This window comes from Vanessa cardui, chromosome 22, assembly GCF_905220365.1.
Source record: "Vanessa cardui chromosome 22, ilVanCard2.1, whole genome shotgun sequence".
In the NCBI taxonomy this organism is placed as follows: Eukaryota; Metazoa; Arthropoda; class Insecta; order Lepidoptera; family Nymphalidae; genus Vanessa; species Vanessa cardui.
In genome coordinates this window covers 7,049,856-7,071,064 of record NC_061144.1, presented here as the reverse complement: position 1 = coordinate 7,071,064, position 21,209 = coordinate 7,049,856, and the positions used below count along the sequence as shown (strand labels likewise).

General features: G+C 32.2%; 1 protein-coding gene across 2 annotated transcripts in view; it reads right to left on the bottom strand.

Moving 5' to 3' along the window:
- LOC124539291 (laccase-4-like) overlaps positions 1-21,209 on the bottom strand; it is a 136,329-nt gene that overhangs the window by 18,147 nt on the left and 96,973 nt on the right. For both annotated transcript variants that reach the window (XM_047116628.1, XM_047116626.1), the window contains 5 exons: positions 17,597-18,258; positions 15,935-16,092; positions 14,252-14,395; positions 12,529-12,718; positions 10,583-10,706 (listed from right to left, as the gene is read on the bottom strand). In XM_047116628.1, coding sequence (XP_046972584.1) covers positions 10,583-10,706; positions 12,529-12,718; positions 14,252-14,395; positions 15,935-16,092; positions 17,597-18,258 — 1,278 coding nt within the window. The remainder of the gene's footprint in view (positions 1-10,582; positions 10,707-12,528; positions 12,719-14,251; positions 14,396-15,934; positions 16,093-17,596; positions 18,259-21,209) is intronic.

The window sequence follows — 21,209 nt, the reverse complement described above, 5'->3', positions numbered from 1 at the left end:
AGACTATAAATTTCAGACTATTGGGTTAAGGCCTACCACTAAGGAGAGGGTTTGGAAGATATTCCACCACGCTGTTCCAATGAGGGTTGGTGGAATGCACGTGTGGCAGAATTTTGATGAAATTAAGCACATGCAGGTTTCACCGCCCAGCATGAGATGAATTATAAACACAAACTAAGCAAATATGCTTATCTGGTTTTTAACCTGAAATCAACGCACGCCTTCGAACCACTGGTTAGCAGCGTTAGAAAAATGATGATATTTTTTTCAATTTCGAGGATTTTTATTTGGTGCCGATTGGTTTGAAAACTGTAAGGTAAGTGGATTTAAGGCCTTTAGTGGTAATCATTAGTGTTTCGGTCTTGGAAAGAAGGACTTTTCGTCTTAATAGCGTCACAAAGCTTAAAATTTATGATATTATCTCGCTCCTTCTGACCGGAAATATTTTGTTCTGATTTTAATGAGTAGAATTATTGCCTAGGTGTTAGATACCTCGTACCTGTGACGTGACGTAACCGAAATAGACTTGTGTGTATATACTTCATTACCTATATAACATTAAATTTATTTTTTTAAGGTAATGTATGGTCGTTTACAAAATCATATTAACAAGAACAAATAAAATAATTCTGATAAAATATTCAACAAAGAACATTTTTGTATTACTTGTTATATAATTAAAGTGTATTTAATATTTATTAGAAGCGAGATAATATCATATTTTCTTTTAAATATAAATAGCGGACGAGCAATTTGACTAGACGATGGTGAGTGGTCACCACCAGCCAAAGACACTGGCGCTGTATCTGTCTGTGGTATCTTTTCAGATGCTCTCGCACATAGTAACGCTAATCTCTTGATAAAGTACAGTAAGACAGACTTTTGTTGAGACATATTAGACACGAGCAAGTTTCCTCACGATGCTTTCCTTCACCGCTGAGCATGAGATCAATTATAAACACAAATGAAAATTTAGTGGTGCTTGCCTGGGTTTGAACCCGCATTAATCGGTTAAGATATACATACGCTTTCTTATCACTGGGCCCTCTCGGCTTATGAACTATTATTATAATGTTTTATTTTTGTAAATATCTATTCTAGGCTGTATATACATTTATGAATACAAGGAAGACTATCTTTACAGCTGATTTACTCTGTGAAAACTCACGTATCTCTCTCGATAAGAAAATCGACATAAATATTACATACTATATTTTCACTTTACAGAAAGTTCACATGTATATATTGATTAGAAATCATAATAATATGAATATAATATAATAATAAATATGAGACAACATCACATACATTATCCTGATTCCAATGTAAGTTGCTAAAGTACTTGCGTTATGGAAAATCAGAAGTAACGACGGTACCACAAACACCCAGACCCATCGGCCGGGATTCGAACCCGGTACTTCGGAGTGGCGTACCCATGAAAACCGGTGTACACACCACTCGACCCCGGACGTCGTCAAATCACTCAAATTCGAAATCCATCCATCCATCAGCCCATTTCCGTCCACTGCTGGACATAGGCCTCTCCAATTGCACGCCACTGAGATCGTTCTTGGGCTACTCGCATCCAGCTCCTGCCAGCCGTCTTGCGTAAATCGTCACTCCACCGTGCCCGAGGACGAAATTCGAAATATTGATTAAAAATGTATATCGAAGTTTTCGAAATAACAGATATAAGAACAGGCGTCGTAACCAGTTTTATAAATAAAAAATTGCTACGTTTCATTTCCAAAAATAATCCTACTCTTTGAATTTCATGCACATAATTAAATTCTTTTTATGAGAATATGTTTATATCGAACATTTGAAGGAAAATTAATAAAACCTTCATTAAAGTATTCGGACACAATGTGTGGGCGTGAACCATAATGAGACAGCTACAAATAATATAAATTGCGACCAAGAAATGTGTTCCTACTGTTACATAATTCACCTAGGGGAGAAGTGGCATGAAAGAGCCAGTTTCCTAAACGGATCAAAAGAGAACACTTCTAATGAAAAAAGTAATGATATTTTTTTCTTCAATTATATTATTCATTTCTTAGAGAACTTACGTATTAAATTAATACTACTATAAAATTTGATGTGAAGCAAGCGTGAACTTCAAGGATGGACAAAGGCTATGTTTGCCTAACACATGACAACCAGCCCTCTAAAACACGAGTGAAGCCGCGGGCGCCAAGTAGTATAAAATAACTCACTAAGCACCGAAAAATTCCTTGATTGGTAGCGTCATGGCTAATAGCTTTAGTGAATAAACATTGGAAAGGATGGTGATTCGATTCTTTACTTATACCAATTGAAGTATGGTATATAGATTTGGTAACAGCAGTTCCTAGGCCATAATTACTGCAGTGTACTGATCGCACATCTAATGATCGCCTTGAGAGTTGATACCGTCTGGAAGTGAAATTAAAGCACGCCTACTATCCCTGAATATCAGGTGTATTTAATAAAAAACGGAATTAAGTTTAAGATAAGTATAATCACTATAAGGGCGTAATATGAAGAGAGAGAGTAACAAAAAACTGTGTCGGTAGGCATAAAATAAATCTAGAAATATTAATAAATATGAGCAATTAAAATCTCGGTGTACAGTGATATTGCTATTGCATTTTTGACAGGAGTTATTAAATTAACTAAAATAAAAGGAACAAACTAAATGTTATTTGATTTTTAGACACTTACCACCCTGCAAAGGGCCACTATGTAGGACTTGTGTTACGCCTTATACAGTGATATATCGATAAAATAAATTATATGAAACAAATTGAAGGCAACGTGTTTCTTCAAGTGTATCAGAGTTAACTTATGGCCAAATGCCATCGAGGCCAGCCGAGGAATCAAGAATCCCAAGACAACACAACCCTTTGAGATCACATTCCGAAATAATGAAGATGTCGTCTGGAATCGGCTTTTTTATTTTATTTTATTTCCATTAACACAACCAACAATAGATACAATACCTAAAAATTTAAAAAAAAAAGACTTTTCTAAATTATCTAGAAAAATGTTCTATTGTTTACAGTTATAGTTAATTATTTTGTTTTTAACAAAAAGGTAACATAATCAATGATTAAAGATAAGAATTGTAATACATATTTTTAACTGTTATATAATAAGTAATCTATACTAATATTATAAATGTGAAATTAACTCTGTCTGTCTGTCTGTCGTGCTTTCACGACCAAACCAATGAATCGAATTTAACGAAATTTGGTGCGAAGCAAATTTAAACTCTAACGAAGGACATAAGCTACTGTTTTGCCGAACAACTTATAATCAGCCGCGTATGACAACTAGTAATTAATAAAACCAGTAAGACATACCGTAAAATTGAATTAAGAAATGTGCACAAATATTGAAGAGCCAAGATAGCCCAGTGGTTAGAACGTGTGCATCTTAACCGATAATTTCGGGTTCAAACCCAGGCAAGCACCACTATATATATTTGCTTAATTTGTGTCTATAATTCATCTCGTGCTCGGCGGTGAAGGTTCCAAGCCCTCTCCTTAATGGGAGAGGAGGCCATTTGCCGAGCAGTGGGAAATATAAAGTTACTTTACTTTTATTATATATTTTTCGATTGAACTTCTTTGCAGTCTTTTATAATGCATGTAAATCATATATATTACACCGGTGCGGAAGGTAGATTCAAGAGGCAAGAAACTCTGAAGTTTCTCTTGCCTATCATATCAATATGGCAAAGTTGTGTGATGTTATGGCGGACCGGCTTACTATCAGGTTGTCAATTCAACAGCTGTTTAATATTTCGCAACTGAGATACGAAGATACGTGATCCCTTAGAAGAAACCAGCACAGATTATGAATGGTATTATGAAATGTAATTCAAATAACCGAGTAACTAGATGGGAGCTCGCTTTAAAACAACATTTCAAAATCAGGAACGCGCCGTTTAGTTAGACAGCTCTAACTCCTACGAATTAACATATTCAAATGCAGGATCAAAGACCGAGTATCCGATGCAGATGTTTGCTGGAAGCTTCCATATAAAAATTATGTAACGATTATTTTTGAATTTAGAATTTAAATCAGGCAGCATTATAAACAGACAATTTATTTCAATAATAAAATTGGAAATGTTTTCTAGTAGTTTGTGTACTCTACTCGAAATTTACCCACAATCATTAGTAAAAAATAAGATGCTTTTCAACCGACTTCAAGAAGGAGGAGGTTATTAATTTTTTTCTGTATTTTTGTTACCATCAAGTTCGTATATAGCTAAAGAATAGTAGAATAATACAACAACAACAATAACAACAACAGCCTATAAATTTCCCACTGCTGGGCTAATGGCTCAATCATCGGTTAAGTAAACGCGTTCCACTGGGCCATCTCGGCTCACACTATTATGAATATGCGAATTTATAGATCGGAATAAAGATAACAGGTACGTGATTATGCCCTTTTAGTTAATAGTTTCTTTAGTCGATCGTCAATTTATTGCTCGTCGGTACTGGTATTATACGAGATTATGAGAATGGTACGTAAGTAAAGTAAGAGTACTAAGACGCAAATATCTTCATTACATTATAAATGCGGAAATTTAAACGAACGTTTGATACTCAATCATGCAATGGTTTTTCTAGATGAAATTGAAAACAGAGAATTTACACAGCTCTACTCTCCCTCTCCCCTCAATCCGAATAAAGCCGGGGAAATTAGTAATGTATCAAACGGATCATTGCTTAAAAAGGGTTTTTATATTTTATTGATAGAAATAGAAATTGTGAACGTAGTATTTTTCATAGTTTATTATTATGTTTTAAAATTCAATTAATATTAAATATTATGTATATAATTACAGTTTGTTAATGTTTCCTAATTTATAGCGATTACGATTTCACAGGTGAAAATCCTTCTGGTTCACTCCTTTACCATATATTCTACCGCCAAATAGCAATACTTACAACAATAATACTTATTGTATTCCAATTTAAAGGATAAGAGAGCCTGTAAAACTACAGGCACAAGGGACATAACACCTTAGTTCCCAAGATTAGACTTACTTAGATTTACGTATAATACGTCAACCACATTAACGCTTCGTATATCCTTTATTCCAACAAAATAAAGCTAACATTTACAACCTTAACAAAGTACGCTTACGAAATCTTGATATCTGCTGTTCCGAGAATACAACCATCTCATAATTTCCATAATTAAAGTCCGCATTGTGAGTACACGCGAAACTCCCGAACCGTAACAAGCACACTGCTGCAATTTGTAATTTTATGAAAATTGTTTCACTAAATTCTCTATAGCGCTAGGCACGCTATCCACAAAAATTTGTAAATTAATGTTTAATATTAAAAATTAACCATAGCATTAAAATAGCACTGGAAATACATATTACAGAAATATAACACACATATCAAAATATACTTTATTCAAATAGGCTTTTACAAGCACTTTTAAATCATCATTTAACAACTCTTTTTTATATTAAGTGAAGCTACCACCGGCAAGAAGCTCAGTAGTTACTCTTTTTCAACATTTAAAAAAACAGTCACATCTAATATAATCTGCCTGGAAGTCACTATATATTAAAACTATATCAAAATTTGCAACAAAAAGTAATAAATTAATACAGACACGTCATGTATATTATTATTATAGGAAACTGATTTTTGTCCAATTAAGTATGGGATTATATTTGCACGTAGAAGATCGGTTAAGGTCTCATTTTGAAGATCTCTAGACATAGAAGTGCATAAAAATAGAGAGTATTATTGATTACAACTATACGGCTACTAATCGCAACAATTACTAAATTGTCGCTATTTAACAAATATTTAATTTTAGAGAGGAACAAGGTTACTGGCTGTTAAGAAAGTGGTATGCAGCGGATGTATAAGAAAACAAATGCAAAACGTTAACAAAATAAAAGAAAATAATTTTGAACAAACGTGTAGATGCGCGGAAAACCAACTAGTCTTTGCTAAAACGACATTTCAAAACAGTATGTTGAATATAGTTTACCCATTAAAACTAACCCATTCATGGTTTGAACACTACAAACCTTTTCTGTAAGATTTTTCACATGATTGATTATAAACATAAAGGTGTTGGGGATCGAGGTAAGATCAAAGAGCGTCGATAGGTCGAAATGTGATTAAGAATCGGTTGGAATTTTATCAAGCATATTTCATTTAAAATCGGACCATTGATGTTGTTTATTTGAAGTTTGTTTAAACGTCGCCGTGAAATTTTCAGGATCATTAGTTATTTTATAATGAAACTAACTGTCGCCCGCGGCTTCACTCGCTTTTGGGGGTTAGTTAGTCATGTGTTAAGCAATAAACGTAGCCTTCTTTGAAGTTCACGTTGGCTTCACACCAAATTTCATCAAATTCGATTTATTTGTTTTGTCGTGAAAGAGCGTCAGACAGACAAACATATTAACATAGATTAAACAATTTGTATAATGTCGACGAACTATGAATCGATCATTCAATTTAGAATAAAAACGTGTCAATAATTTAACTTTTTTAATCTTATTCTATTTATCTATCTACACTGGTGGCATAAGGGCTGGTTCGTTTTTTGCACAGAGCATCGGAATTGCGATTCAACGGGAAAATGCTGTAAACATACTTAAAACCATTCCACGCGGTCATTATTTATACAGTAACTAGCTTTAGTTCATATTTGAATATATTTAAGCGTGTATTGTTATTAATTATTATGTTAATAAAACATGTAAAATTAAGCTTAACGATATAGACATCTGACATAGACTGAGCTGAGATGACCCGGTGATTAGAACGCGTGCATCTTTTAACTGACTATGAGTTCGGGTTTAAACCCAGGCAAGCACAGCTATATGTACGTGTTTATAATTCATCTCGTGCTCGGCGGTGAAGGAAAACATCGTGAGGAAACCTGTATATGTCTAATTTCATCGAAATTCTGCCACATGTGCATTCCACCAACCCGGGTGGAACAGCGTCGTGGAATATGTTCGAAACCCTCTCCTTATTAATGCCTCCTCTTACATTAAGGGAGAGGAGGCATTAATCCCAGCAGTGGGAAATTTACGGGCTGTTACTTTACCTTACTTTATATAGACATCATGATAACACGTCAAAATCTTTCTCATCTGTCATTTCAAAAAAATATTGAGAGGATTTTCAATCATTATTTTCTAGATAAAAAGTAATTTTTTACGAGTCAATTTTAGTAACCCTTATATAAAATCAAAACAATAAATTAAATTTATGAAAATCTGCTGTTTATAGCATTACGAGTGTGGATGGTCGGTCTTAATACAAATGCAACTGCGTTGCCTACGGTCAGTACTCATCTCTGTTTATTTAAAATGATTACGAAAAAATATCTGTACATTGATATACATTTCAAATAATAAATAACCGATCATATAAATCTCTGAAAAAATTAAAAGATAAAGGCCTCGATTCTGTCTTATTGTATATCGTATTTCCTCAGCCAAACCACTGAATCAAATTTGGTACGAAGTAAGTTGAACCCCTAAGGAAGAACAAGGGCTACTACACCCTTTTACTCCTAAAACTTGAGTTGAAACCACGTCTGTCAATTATTTGTATATATACGTATGTATGTGCTATAATTATTTATAGTTTTTGTAAACGATTATATATAGAACATAGTAACAAGAGGTATCAATAAAAATCTTTATTGGTTCTATTCCATGTTTCATTTTATATAATTTGTCATTTGACGAATTAATAATAATATGAATGATGACGACAGTAAGAATTATTATTTTATTTATTTAATTATTATTAATCTCGTGACGGGTTATTAAACCAATTTAAACCATTTTTTAAGACTTAGAACTAGGTGAATGCACCAATAGGTAATGAATTATTAACCTATACTTCATCACACAAGGATAAAAACCTTATTATTAAAACATTACCATGACATATTTATGACTGTGTAAAAATACTGAATTGTCTAAATAGTGCACGAGATATAAAACAAAATTGCATGCGATCACGATGACCACTAATCTGTCTCAATATTTTCAAGGAAGACTAGGATACATCAAAGTACACAAGAATGTGCGCAAACGAGCACTAATTACCTACTAATCTCACTGGATGAGCAATCCGCTAACCAGAGTTACATTTTTTTTATGGAATCGGTTGGCCACCTTGTGGTAAGTGTCACCATCACCCATAGACAATGACGCTGTAAGATATATTAACTATTCCTTACATCGCCAATGCGCCACCAACCTTGTGAACTAAGATGCTATGTCACTTGTGCCTGTAGTTACACTGGCTCACTCACCCTTCAAACCGGAAGACAACAATACTGCTTACTGTTGTTTAGCGCTAGAATATCTGATGAGTGGGTGGTACCTACCCAGGCGGGCTTGCACAAAGCCCTAGAAAAATGAATCATGAAATTAAAACCAAAAGGTAAATAATCACAATTAAATAGCATAATACAAATCGCTCCAATTATACATAGGCATTTGCTGAATACCAATTTTACATATAAAATCCGTCATGCACAAAATCCTTAACGATATCAGTGAAATTTTAAATTGTTCTTTCTTAAAAATACAATATAAAACAAAAACGAAACGAAATATTTTAACAGAACACAACGTAAACTTTTTACATTTGTGAATATATGATAAAAATTTCATACGTTGCAACGCGAACACGACGATGTGATGTTTACTATATGTGGAGAATAAATCTACTTTGCATTTTATAACGAAACAACAAGGGATTCAATTAATACTGTGCGGTTTTTTTTCTGCATCGTTGTCATATTCGGTGTTTTCCGAAGTAAATTGAAATTATTCAAGACCGACGCAGATTGTAGGAAAACATTGCGCTGAACTTTTCCATTTCAGAAAACTCATTTTTGTCACTTCTGGATTTCGTATATGACATTTTAAATTATGGAAATTAGTCTCATAGTAAATGAAAACGAGATACTTTTTGTGTATAAGATATTATTAATTACTTGGCGGTAGGGCTTTGTGCAAGCCCGCCTGGGTAAGTACCATCCACTCATCAGATATTCTACCGCTAAACAACAGTACGCAGTATTGTTGTGTTCCGGTTTAAAGGGTAAATGAGCCAGTGTAACTACAGGCACAAGGGATATAGCATCTTAGTTCCCAAGGTTGGTGGCGCATTGACGATGAAAGGAATAGTTAATATTTCTTACAGCGTCATTGTCTATGGGTGATAGTGACCACTTACCATCAGGGGGCCCATAGGCTCGGTCTGCCAACCTATTCCATAAAAAAAAATTAGTCATCAGCTATCATGAGATAATTTGTCATTTGATTTACAAGAACTAATTAAAATCTGTTTACCACTACTTTTGAAATAATTTGGCACTGGGTAACTATTTAAAAATCCGGGTAGGATCTGAATTTATTGATCGTATACATATTTTTTATGCAAACATTTATGTCTCTGATTCCTCCCAAAAAGCTCGATCGATTTTGCTTTAGAGTGAGTTATAGAACCAAAAATGTCCAAGAAAATCAAGAATTTTCCAACTTGAAATACTGCATTTTGGAACATGATTTGTATCTAAAACATTTGTTTGCTAATATCTCTGTCTTGCAGTAAAACCATGTAATAAAACTATTCCTGTGGTCCTCTGCCAAATTTAAAGTAATAATTTTTCGGTAGATAAATTCAGTTACGACAGACGGACGCCAGCTGAGTCGCTAAATAACATTTTCTCTTTTTGGTGCAGAAATTACAACGGGAAAATATAACTAAAATGAAGCATTGTACAAACGGATCCAGATTTTGTATTCAAGGGGAAATGAAAACAACGAACCGCTCACTTAAGGCTTATCCAGAATTTGTTATAACAAAATTAAATTTGGAGTCGCTTTTAAAAATTGCCTATTCTTTAATTTCACAGGAAATCATAATTCGCGAGATTATATACGTGTAGTACTTCTTTTTAGAGGGCCATTGTCTTGTTTTCTTTGTGAAATGGATATTCAACTCCGTGGCAAATTTGTGTCTTTTGTGTTATTTTATTTTTTCGAATGTTTATGAGGTTTGAAAACAAATGAATTACGATTTAATTTACTTTGTATGGTGTTAACAAGAAAAAATATTTCTTGTTAAAATTCAACAATTCCATAAAAAATATTAGTTTGGTATATTATTTTTAACAATTATCATAAAATATTTTGCTCCTTTTTTAAATTTGGAGAAGATTTAATGGTAGATATTTCGTATATTCTATTATTAACAATGATCTGATGAAACACCAAAGCTAATTTATTATGTCTTCTAGTGGCTTAAATTTCACTAACTCACCTTCAAGCCAAAACACGGAGCAATACATCTTGTAGAGCATGCATATACACAACATAAATACAGTTTTACTATTGTTAAAAGATCAACTCAACAACAATAATAAAAATAAACTATACCCAAAATCTGAAATTATTTTAGAGTAATATATATAAGGAATAGCGAATTCTCTTCAACTGGATATATAGAAAATGCTTAATTTCTTAAAAGTATATTTGAACGGTACAATTTTGAACTGGACTTACCAGTAATAGCTTCCAGTTCGTAGCCATCTGAAGCGATCACGGTGATGTTATGTCCGTCCACTGACAACTCAATAGGGCAGTTAAGGAACTCGGCGTTGATCACCCGGAAACGGTACTTGTAGCCCTGGGAATAAATTCGAAAATCCCGTAAAATATTACCAAGAACTTAATAGTAGTTCGAAATGTTCAAGAATTTACTCCAGATAGTCTTTTCAGCTTAGCTGCGGTTTTTCAATTACTATTTGCCTAATCCCTGGAAGTGTTTCCTGAACGGATTTGGTTTCGTTTATTTTTATTCTTCTATTCTATGTTACGTCATTACTTGTATAATTTGTGTTGTAATGGTTAATAATCCATACTAATTATATAAATGCTAAAGTAATTCTATCTGTTTGTCGAAAACGCTTTCAAGGCTAAACCACTATACCGAATTTGATGAAATTTGGTATGAAGGAAAATATAAAAACAGGCATAATACGAACAGACATTTTATTAAGTCGGTTAAAGTAAATTTCAAGCATCTTCCATCTAATAAAAGCTATATGTAAGTATTACACGTTAAATATTCCGTATAAATCAGAAATTTAAATTTATGATTTTCGGAAAGAGGGAGCCAGATAATTCCATAAATATTCTGTGCCTTCAGCTTATTTTAATCAAACTTTGTTTAATGCTGCACTGCAGCTTTAATAACATCAATTTTAAACAATATGTGGCTTGATAAATTCCCAGCGGTAATTCGCGGCAATTGTAGCCTGTCAAATATACCACGTTATGCAAATTTCGGCATTAGATGTGCATTTGGATACACATAATTGTATAATTTGACACCAAGTTTATACGTTTTCATCTGACTAAAAATTAATATTCAGCCGTGCTACATCACAAATACCACATTCAATGGATGGAATAAACTAATTAAATTCTGATATTGGTAAATTAGTTAATTCGTGTATTAGTTTTTGTGAAATCTTATTTAGTATTCAGAGACACTAATAAATTTATAAACTAATCACACAATACACACATAGACTAGTTGATCAAAAATAAACAAGAAATATTGAACCATTATCCCGATAATGAAAGATTAATGATCTATTACAGTGTTATTACTCCTAAGCTGGATGTAACTGGATCAAAATATAAATATTTTTGCGGCTTTACCCACGTCGAATTATCCCTAACTCACTCCTCATATTATTATGATGTTACAATATAATAGATTCTCATTATCATTAAACATATCTGATCTCATCAAAGTTTTACGATCAATGTTCTTATCTGAGAACTAATCGGATACTAAACTAATATCAAGTAAATCCCACAGTTGTTTTAAGACCTCATCTCTTAGTTGTTACATTTGGAGCTTATTTCAAGACCCAGCTCTAATATTCGCAGAACATAAAGTGGTATCCCCCGGACTCATTACCTCACGATGCTTATCTTCAACATCGAGCAAGAGATAAATCATAAAAACATAATAAACAAATGAAATAATTACAGCGTTAGTCGAGATTTGAACCAATAATTTTTGGTAAGGATTTATGTGATGCCATCTCGGTTCGGATGAACTAGATATATCGTGTTCGTAAATACTTCCAATACAACATGCTTATCTAGTTGAATTTATTTCCAGAAGATCGATGTAACAGATAAAATAGAAAGCCATGTTTTAGAAAGCAAACCTTCCCGTTCTATTTTTGAATAATGTTTTATAACGATCATTGATATAGATCACACTTGACACAATTGTTAAATAAAAAACAAATTATTATTTGCTTTGCAGACGAAATATTCTGTAACTAAGTTACTGAATATTTCCAATTTATTAGGGATAATCTTCATAATTTTACTAATGCCGTTTCTAATGGACTTTTGGTCGTTTTAATTGATTCTTAATTTTAACATAAGACCTTTTTGACAAATGTTGTTATGTAATGTCATACCTGTTCAACGTTGAACCTTGCAGCTTGCATATACATGGGCTTAACTGTTTCGTTGAAGATCTTGAAGCGACCGACCCCATTGATGAGGAGAGTTGGTGGTTTGTTATCGCCCTTTGAATGGTGGTGGTCGGTAAACATTCCCACAGAGAGTTCATGGATCCAGTCCGTTACTATCATCACATGTTCTGATCTGAAAATATGTATACATTAATAAAATATATAAAAATAACCTAACGTTAAACACATGATTATTTTGAAGTACCTACATATTATAAGCATCGCTTAAATCGAGTTTAAATATTGTATAACAAAGTAAAAAGCCTATCAACCTAACTTCAGGCTTGTTGACAATTGGTATTATCATAAAATACTATGTGTAATGTTTATAACTAAGACTTACTAGCTATATTATTTTATTCAAGACACAAGCTTTTCTAAAAATGCATTACTAGATAATTATCAGATTATAACTCCTACTGAAGTAAAATAAGAAAATCAGATTTAGTAATGTCAATTGCTTTATACGTAATAATAAATTTCACCGTCAGTAAGGAAAGATCCATCTGACGTATTCATAAGTAATGGTCAATTTAAAGCGAACAAAAAATCATACTAATTCAAAATATTATAACAATAAATTTGATTAATCATTATGGAAGGTTCACTTGGTGCAAGTCAAAAGTTAAAAGTCTTTATTCAATATGGAAGTGTTACACTTGCTTAGTGAAACCAAAAATCAACCACTTATAACTAGGTACGTAACAAACATGAATACTCAGTACAGGTCACAGTCTGGAGTGATCCAGTATAAGGGCATTAATAACATCATAAGACTGATTTTGGCGGCAGATTGACGATATCAGGAAAGATTACAAAGCTGCGTACGAGTAGTGGTGACCTATTACCGTCAGATGACCCAAACTCAAATGTTTATCATTTAAGAATAAAAATAAAAAATAACTTGGAAGTTTTCTGTAATATCATTCTATCATAACAAAGAATATAAATTAATCCTTTATTATTAATAAATCAAGAGATAAAGATTAAGTTTTTCAAATTTTATTAATGAGAAAATAACAGTTACTGATAAAACCCGTTTTAATGATCATCGCCTTAAAATCCTCAAAGCTAACGAAATTACAAAGAATGTGTGGGTAATGATTAACGAATTATGTTATTTATAAACTTAAAAATAACCTGATTATTCCAAAATTTTAATCAAATCCATATTCGTATAATTGCAGTGTTAGTCATTGGTTTAACGGAATACTTGATTCCTCAGTCGTTCGTTGTTGTCGCTATCGAGGCTGACTAATTTGACTTTGATTTAGGTAATATAAAAGCAAATGTATTATGTCTTGTCTTCAGAGGATTTAGTGTGTAATTCTACTCTAAATTAGTACTACTAGTGTTAATACTACTGTTGTAAATAAAAAATATATATCCTGAATTATATATTTTTTTTAATAAATATGAGACAACGTCACATAAATTACTCTGATCCCAATGTAAGTAGCTGAAGAACTTGTGTTATGGAAAATTAGAAGTAACGACGGTACCACAAATACCCAGACCCAAGACAATATAGAAAACTAATGATAATCTACATCGACTCTGTCGGAAATCGAACCCGGGACCTCAGAGTGGCGTACCCATAAAAACTGGTCTTTACACCACTCGACCACGAAAGTCATCGAATTCTATATTCAAAGACACTTCTTACCTGTCATAGTCATACATATCTCCATATGGATCCTGAGATTTCGGTTTCCTTATGATGAGAGCACCAGCAGCGCCGTCAGCTCGTTGCATACCAGAATGGGAATGCCAGAAATGTGTGCCAGAATGCGTGGCATTAAATTGATACCTATAACAATAAACATAAGATAAAATCTTGCTTATATGCAATATATGTATACATCGACCACTATCGGCTTTTAATGACGTCATCAGTGTTGTCTTTCTTTGTTGCCATTAGTATGGATATGGAAACGCAAATATCTTAAACATTATTGCTGAAACTTTGCAATAAAATATTTAAAATAATTTATTCTTCAAAATAATTACGGCACGGCAGAAGCAGAAGTCACAATGAATAAAATCAACCAAACAGATCTTGGTTCTATGACAGTGTATTGAGTAAACTAAAGGTAAAATTTCCATAAATACAACATAATTCAAGTGATATTTGGTATTCATTGTTTCATGTAAAACTAGCTATATTAAATCTATGATCAATATTTAAAAAATCTTTCAAATATTCTACTTTATGCCAAGTCCAAATTTATATAAAAATAAATTTCCAACATTCATAAAGCTAGAAACAGCTATGCAAGTAAGATTTACAAAAGAAACAAAAACTTGTACTGATTGCTTTTAATAAATTTGATAGCATTTAACAGTTGGTACAATGATTTCTTTGTGATTCTGATTCTGGAGCAAACTCTTAATACATACGATTTTTATAATATTGCATAAGAAGTAAATCAAATAAAAATCCTTTTATCAAATAAAGAAACATTACTATTACTTATTGCATATCAAATTATAAACTGTTACTGATTCGGGAAAGAAAATACCCTGACCTAAAAAAATGTCTAAAGAAACTCAGCGGGTTTTTTGTATAGGATTTATCTGGTTCGTATCTCGTGATAAATGGTTTACAATTAACTAATGATAGTGGCGAGCAGACAGATAAGCCATACCTAAGTAATGTAAACAGGGATTGGTATATTTTCAAAGTATTTTCTATTTGATTTGTTATTATAGCAGAAAAAGACAAAGTCCAACTGTAAATTTCCCATCGCTGAGACAAGGCGTCCTCTCCCTTTAAGTAGAAGGTTTGGAACATGTTCCACCACGCTGTTCCAATACGGGTTGTTGAAATGCACATGTGACAGAATTTCGATAAAATTAGACACATGCAGGTTTCCTCACGGTGTTTTCCCTTACCGCCAAGCCCGAGATGAATTATAAACTCAAATTAAGCACATACATATATAGTGGTGCTTGCCTAGGTTTGAATCCGAAATCATCGGTTAAGATGTACGCGTTCTAACAACTGAGCCATCTCAACTCAATTTTAGAAAAACCTAAGATATATTCATATGATACTTTACTGCAAGCATAGCTTTGGTTTCCTATCCTGTTAAGGCTAAAAAACCCAACATTATCCGTTACTCTTTACATATTGGAAATATGCAGATCATAATATTTTCTCAACACGTGGAGCATAAAATCGTAATGCATAAACTATCTTGTAAGATTAGAATGTTACGATAGCCACACTCATGGCACCTAATTATCGAACACATTGGGCAACACATCTAATGAAATAGATACTGTAATCCTATTGTCATTAGGTCTCTTTTGCTTTGTAAAACAATACGATAATTCCATTAATTACCTGAAAGTAGATTCCGGCAAAATTGGGCACTGAGTGACGTATGGCGTACCATCCATGTAAGGTGTTCCGCGCTGATGTTGTCCATGCCAATGAACTGTTGTTCCTTCTGTCATTAGATCATTTTCGACGTCAACGATTATTCTGTCGTGTTGGCATACCTAAAAGCAATACAAATTATTAATAGCTGTTATGTATTCTAGAATATAATCACTGAAATTTATCCAAAACTTCATACATAGATATAGTTAAATGATTAATAGTAAAGAACAATAACTTTCAATACAAATTTTATTAGTACTTCTAATATTTCTATATTGCTTTACTTTTAAACTCAATGATATGACCCAAACATAGCTGCGCCATTAAAAACTATATTAATAGTTATGTTTCTGTTATTAAGTAGACATTTAGATGATAATTATAATTACATTTAATGTTTTTTTAATGTGATTAATCGTATTAGTTTGTGATCGCCGAACCATAAGGTATTTATATAAGATCCTAGTGGCCCGTACCGGTTTCGCACGGGTGGACATAACTAAACTTTTTATATTTCTACCCTTTGTTTATATTATATGTTACTTTTCCGACATGTTTAACAAGTCGTTTTATTTCAACTTATTTACACAAAAACCTTAATTAATTGTATACCTAAACCTTCCTTATGAATCCGGCTGTCTATTAGAGAAAACTGAATGAAAATCCTTTCGGTAGTTTTCGAGTTTATCGCGAACATACAGACAGACAGATGCGGCTGAGGGACTTTTTTATAATTTGTAGTGATGATCTTGATGATCATTACTTTTATATATTAAAATTATTATTTGGCACAACAATTATATGATATTTGAAGTATTTTTTGTCGGTGCTTAACAGGATTTTCCTCGTACAGCATACAGAGTGTCATTGAGAGTGATGATACACACCCTAGCGAGGTTGGAGTACCTGTTTAATTATGCAATACTTCAGTTATGTCTACCTGTATTATACGAGGGTTCCGTTCAATGGCTTAAAAGTGGTTTTACGCTGACTTTGCGCGATCTCTATAATATTAGATACTGTCATACAATAATACGATAATCTGTCGATTATGAAACATTAAAGTAACAAAATTAGTAGCATTAATCCTGTCAAGGAAAAGATTTTGACAGTTATTAAGTTCCTCAGCAAGAATTTCATACTTAAACTACTCTACTAGTATGGGATGGATTATAACATTTTTTACCATTTGAATTTTCATTGATTTTAAGCCTGGAAATATTATAAACCATATTTTCTGAGGTTACAAAAATATCAGTATCATTGAAAATGTCAAAATAAAATCTTGCAATATTCTTTATATACAAAGCGCTGTGTTCGAAAAAATGACTTATCAAAACGCTAAATAAAAATGACTCAACGTATTTTCTCAATTTAGCTTCAATGCATAAGTTTTTGTAGTGATTAAGAAGCTTTGAACATTTTTCATTTTCCTTGACATAAAAATTAGATGTAATAAAATATAATGATTGAAATATTTTATAGCATAATTAAAAACAGATACGTCAAAAAATTTTTCATCAAGAAACGACAAACGTTTTGTTTTTAATAAATCTTAATCAAGATTATTTTCAATGTCTTTGTACACTTATCGGTTTTGGAAAAAAAACAAACAAGTCTTACCTCAATAGCTGGCCCAGGCATTTTTCTGTTAATAACATTCAATGGTCTATTAATACCATCAGCTGGTATGCAATCCAGCCTCTGGCAATCCGTCGCATTATACGGGCAATTATAGCACGCTTTACTCATAGTTTGATACCATTCTAAATTGAAATGATAATAACAGATCATTGGCTCTTCTCCCTCCATACACTCACGGTGGCACGGATGGTCTCCTCCAACCAACTCTCCTGTCACTTCATCGTATTGCACATGAGCTCTTATATCATTCTTCTTTTGAATTCTTTGATCCAAAAGTCTAATTTCTTCACTATTATCAACGGTTGCTTCTTTTTCAATTCGTTCTTGTCTTGTTTTCGTTTGGTATTTAAAATTATTGTTCGATACATTTAATACTGATGGTAACAACACTTTAGATGCACTTTCAGGTTTTTTGACTTGTTCATTATTATCTATGACTTTGAAGTTTGATGATTCTGTGCTGTCATTGAATATTTCACCTTTTGAATCTATTGATGTATCGTTATTAGGATTTTTCTCATTCATCACATTTTCATCATTGTAAAGCAAATCTTCTACTTGTATTTCTTCTGTTGTCACTGGTTCTGTTTCAAACTGCGTCGTAGTTTCAAATTCTGCTTGAACATTGATTCCCTTAGCATCTGTAATAAACAAATTGATGTATTAAAAAAAAGGAATGTACAATTACATTGCATACGTAAAATTTGTCATAAGATATTTGTTAATAGTGTAAAAGATTACAATATCGTAACAAATTGTTTTAATACCATAATTTATGTATTTGCAAAAAATAACCTTGTATTATTTGAATTGAAATGACGAGATTATATCACTAAATTTTACAAAACGAATTAAAATTCTCGTAAAACTCGATATTTTAATACCCCAACATTTATAACGACTCGATTTCTACTTTATACGATCTTGTTTGTGAATAAATTATACATACAAATTATTTTTGCAAATGTTAAATCGCTTTAAGACTGTAAGAAGAAAATCGTCATGAAAATTTAACACTTTTTGGGAAATCTTCTTTCAGCCAGAAAATTGGATTATATGTTTTTTTAAAAGTGTCCAAAAACAAGCAATACGCATAAACCTAATAAAATAAAATATAGTAAAACTTGCTTCGAATTAAGGAAGATATATAATTTTATATAGAAACAATAATTCAATAAAATCATGTGTCACGTTGACCTAATACATGCGATAACACATGAAAATTAATCTAAAAAAAATCCTTTAATCTCCTCCATTATTTGAAATAACATTTTGAGGAAATAAAGGGAATTTGTGTTTTCTCACACTTGACTTTTGGACTGCCTTAAAATTAGCCATCGTTACCAAAATCAGATTCAGGATCAGATTATGGCATCATTATATCAGGATGAAAATAATAATAATAGAAATAATAATCATTCTTATAATAATAAAAGAAATAAAATGCCCTAAAAAATATAAGAAATAAAAGTTACAAATATGTAGAAAATCCGAACGCTCTATAAATTAAAATATTAATAAAGGAAATAAGATAAACGAGAATGCTTAAAGCAACAACTCTCGCCTCCAGTTTACACCAAACAACTTAATTAATAGTCTATAGCAACAATGGAATTCACGTTAGTGTTAAGTAAATAGGAGAAGCTATATTTTCATTCCACATTTAGTACAGGAACCCAAAACCGTGATTTATTTGGATAAATAATGTTCAGTATATTTCCGTCCTTACTTTACTGTTATAGAGTAGATGTCATAAATATCAAGAAACTATTTAAAGCAGTATGTTCCATGGACATTAATGTCGCCTATGACTTTATTTACGAAGCCACTTGCCCAAAGAAATCATATTTGTAACCTTTAAGAAGTTCAGAAGGCCAATATACTCGGTATGATATATAGCTACCATTACAAATGGGACGGTTAATACAAATGCCGAGCGACCCAATTTAATATGCTTATTTGGATGATAGATATTAAAAGTTTACTAAGAAATGTCTTTCTGCGTTTTCATCATAGTATCACACACACATATGTCGTTGATGTATGTCTTCGATACGATAATGATGTTGATTCAACAAAAGAGAACAAATTAAGCAAAAAAACACTTAATTAATATCTTAGGGCAAAATAGAACAAGACATGATGAACAGAATTAGCTCAATGTAAATGAAATGACGATTAATTTACAATGCATTTGGAATGCATCTCTTTGTTTATTTTTTATTTATTGTTTTTCTTTACATTTATTGAAAATAATTCCCAAAATTAACTGTAAAAACTTTAACCTTGAGTACACCGTAATCTATAGATAATAGTAATAAGTATGTCTCCATATAATTCAATTTGTTAAGTCAGTAAAGTCAAAGATGAAAGGCTAACATTTCACAAACACATACATACGATGACTTTAATCATAACATAATCTTTTTCAATCCCTGCACGCTCATACAGGATTTTATATCACTAGACATTATAAGATTCCCAAGGGGAGAAAAGCGATAGAAATCCACTCGAACTGATCCAAAGTTCGATGAATGTAAAAAAATATTATAGCAGTTATTTATCATGTTGTTTTACATTTGAAAATGAAAATATATTCGTCGTATGTAACCGAAAAGAGATTCAGCATCGACACACGATTCCATTTTAATTGGCAGCTGTACAAAAGCTAGCTGTTTCATATACATTTCCCTTTAGAATTATCGAAGCTTTGCGGTTAACGTTGGACAGTTAAAGCCCCTTCGGCTATGGATATAAAGGCGAAAATTCTTTAAAATTTTGTAACAATCGCTCTCGTCGGGACATCATAGACCATGAGAGTACTTTAAAAATGTTATCTGCGTGTTAAGAGCAAAATTGATCTACGTTTCGATAGACTTCGTTTATTCATTTTATGGACTCGTTTTTTAATATAATGTGATATTTATAGCAATTTAGGTCACAAGATCTGCAATCTTACTTTAAATATAAAGTTTGGGGTTTAAAGTACGCCTCACGTAAGTTAACTTAATTTTTTTGTGTTTAGACAAAATTCATTATTTAATTTTAGAGAATGAAATTCGTAATTCAAATATCTGTTCTACTTATAAACTTTATAGATATAGAAAAATTAATTTATATATCCAATTATTTTATTTTTATTAGTTAATTTATTTTTTTCAGCTTTTGCCACAATTGCTACATTAACATAGTTCTTTTTTGACTTAAAATTGAAATAAAAATAAAAATCGGAAAACCTTTCGTTTGTTAAATACCGTACAAAAAAGGTGTGCTGACAAATAAAATAATTATAACATAAAAGTTACGAAATAATTATAAAATAAATAACTATGACATTAAAATTAGTATGTGTCTTTAATTATAATTAAAAACCTAACGTCGTTCCATTTTCAGTGATTCCAGTTTGTGTGAGAAATACACACACTCTCGACTCTGTCATTTTGTCTATGGTCTTCCATTGCCCCACTGTTCGATGTCATACCACCGTACGAGTCGCGCTATCGTTTGATTGTCGCCGCAGTCACGTACCACCAATCAAGGTTGTACCGACTTGCTCAACCTAATCGTACCATTCATCTTGCACTTGCTGTTG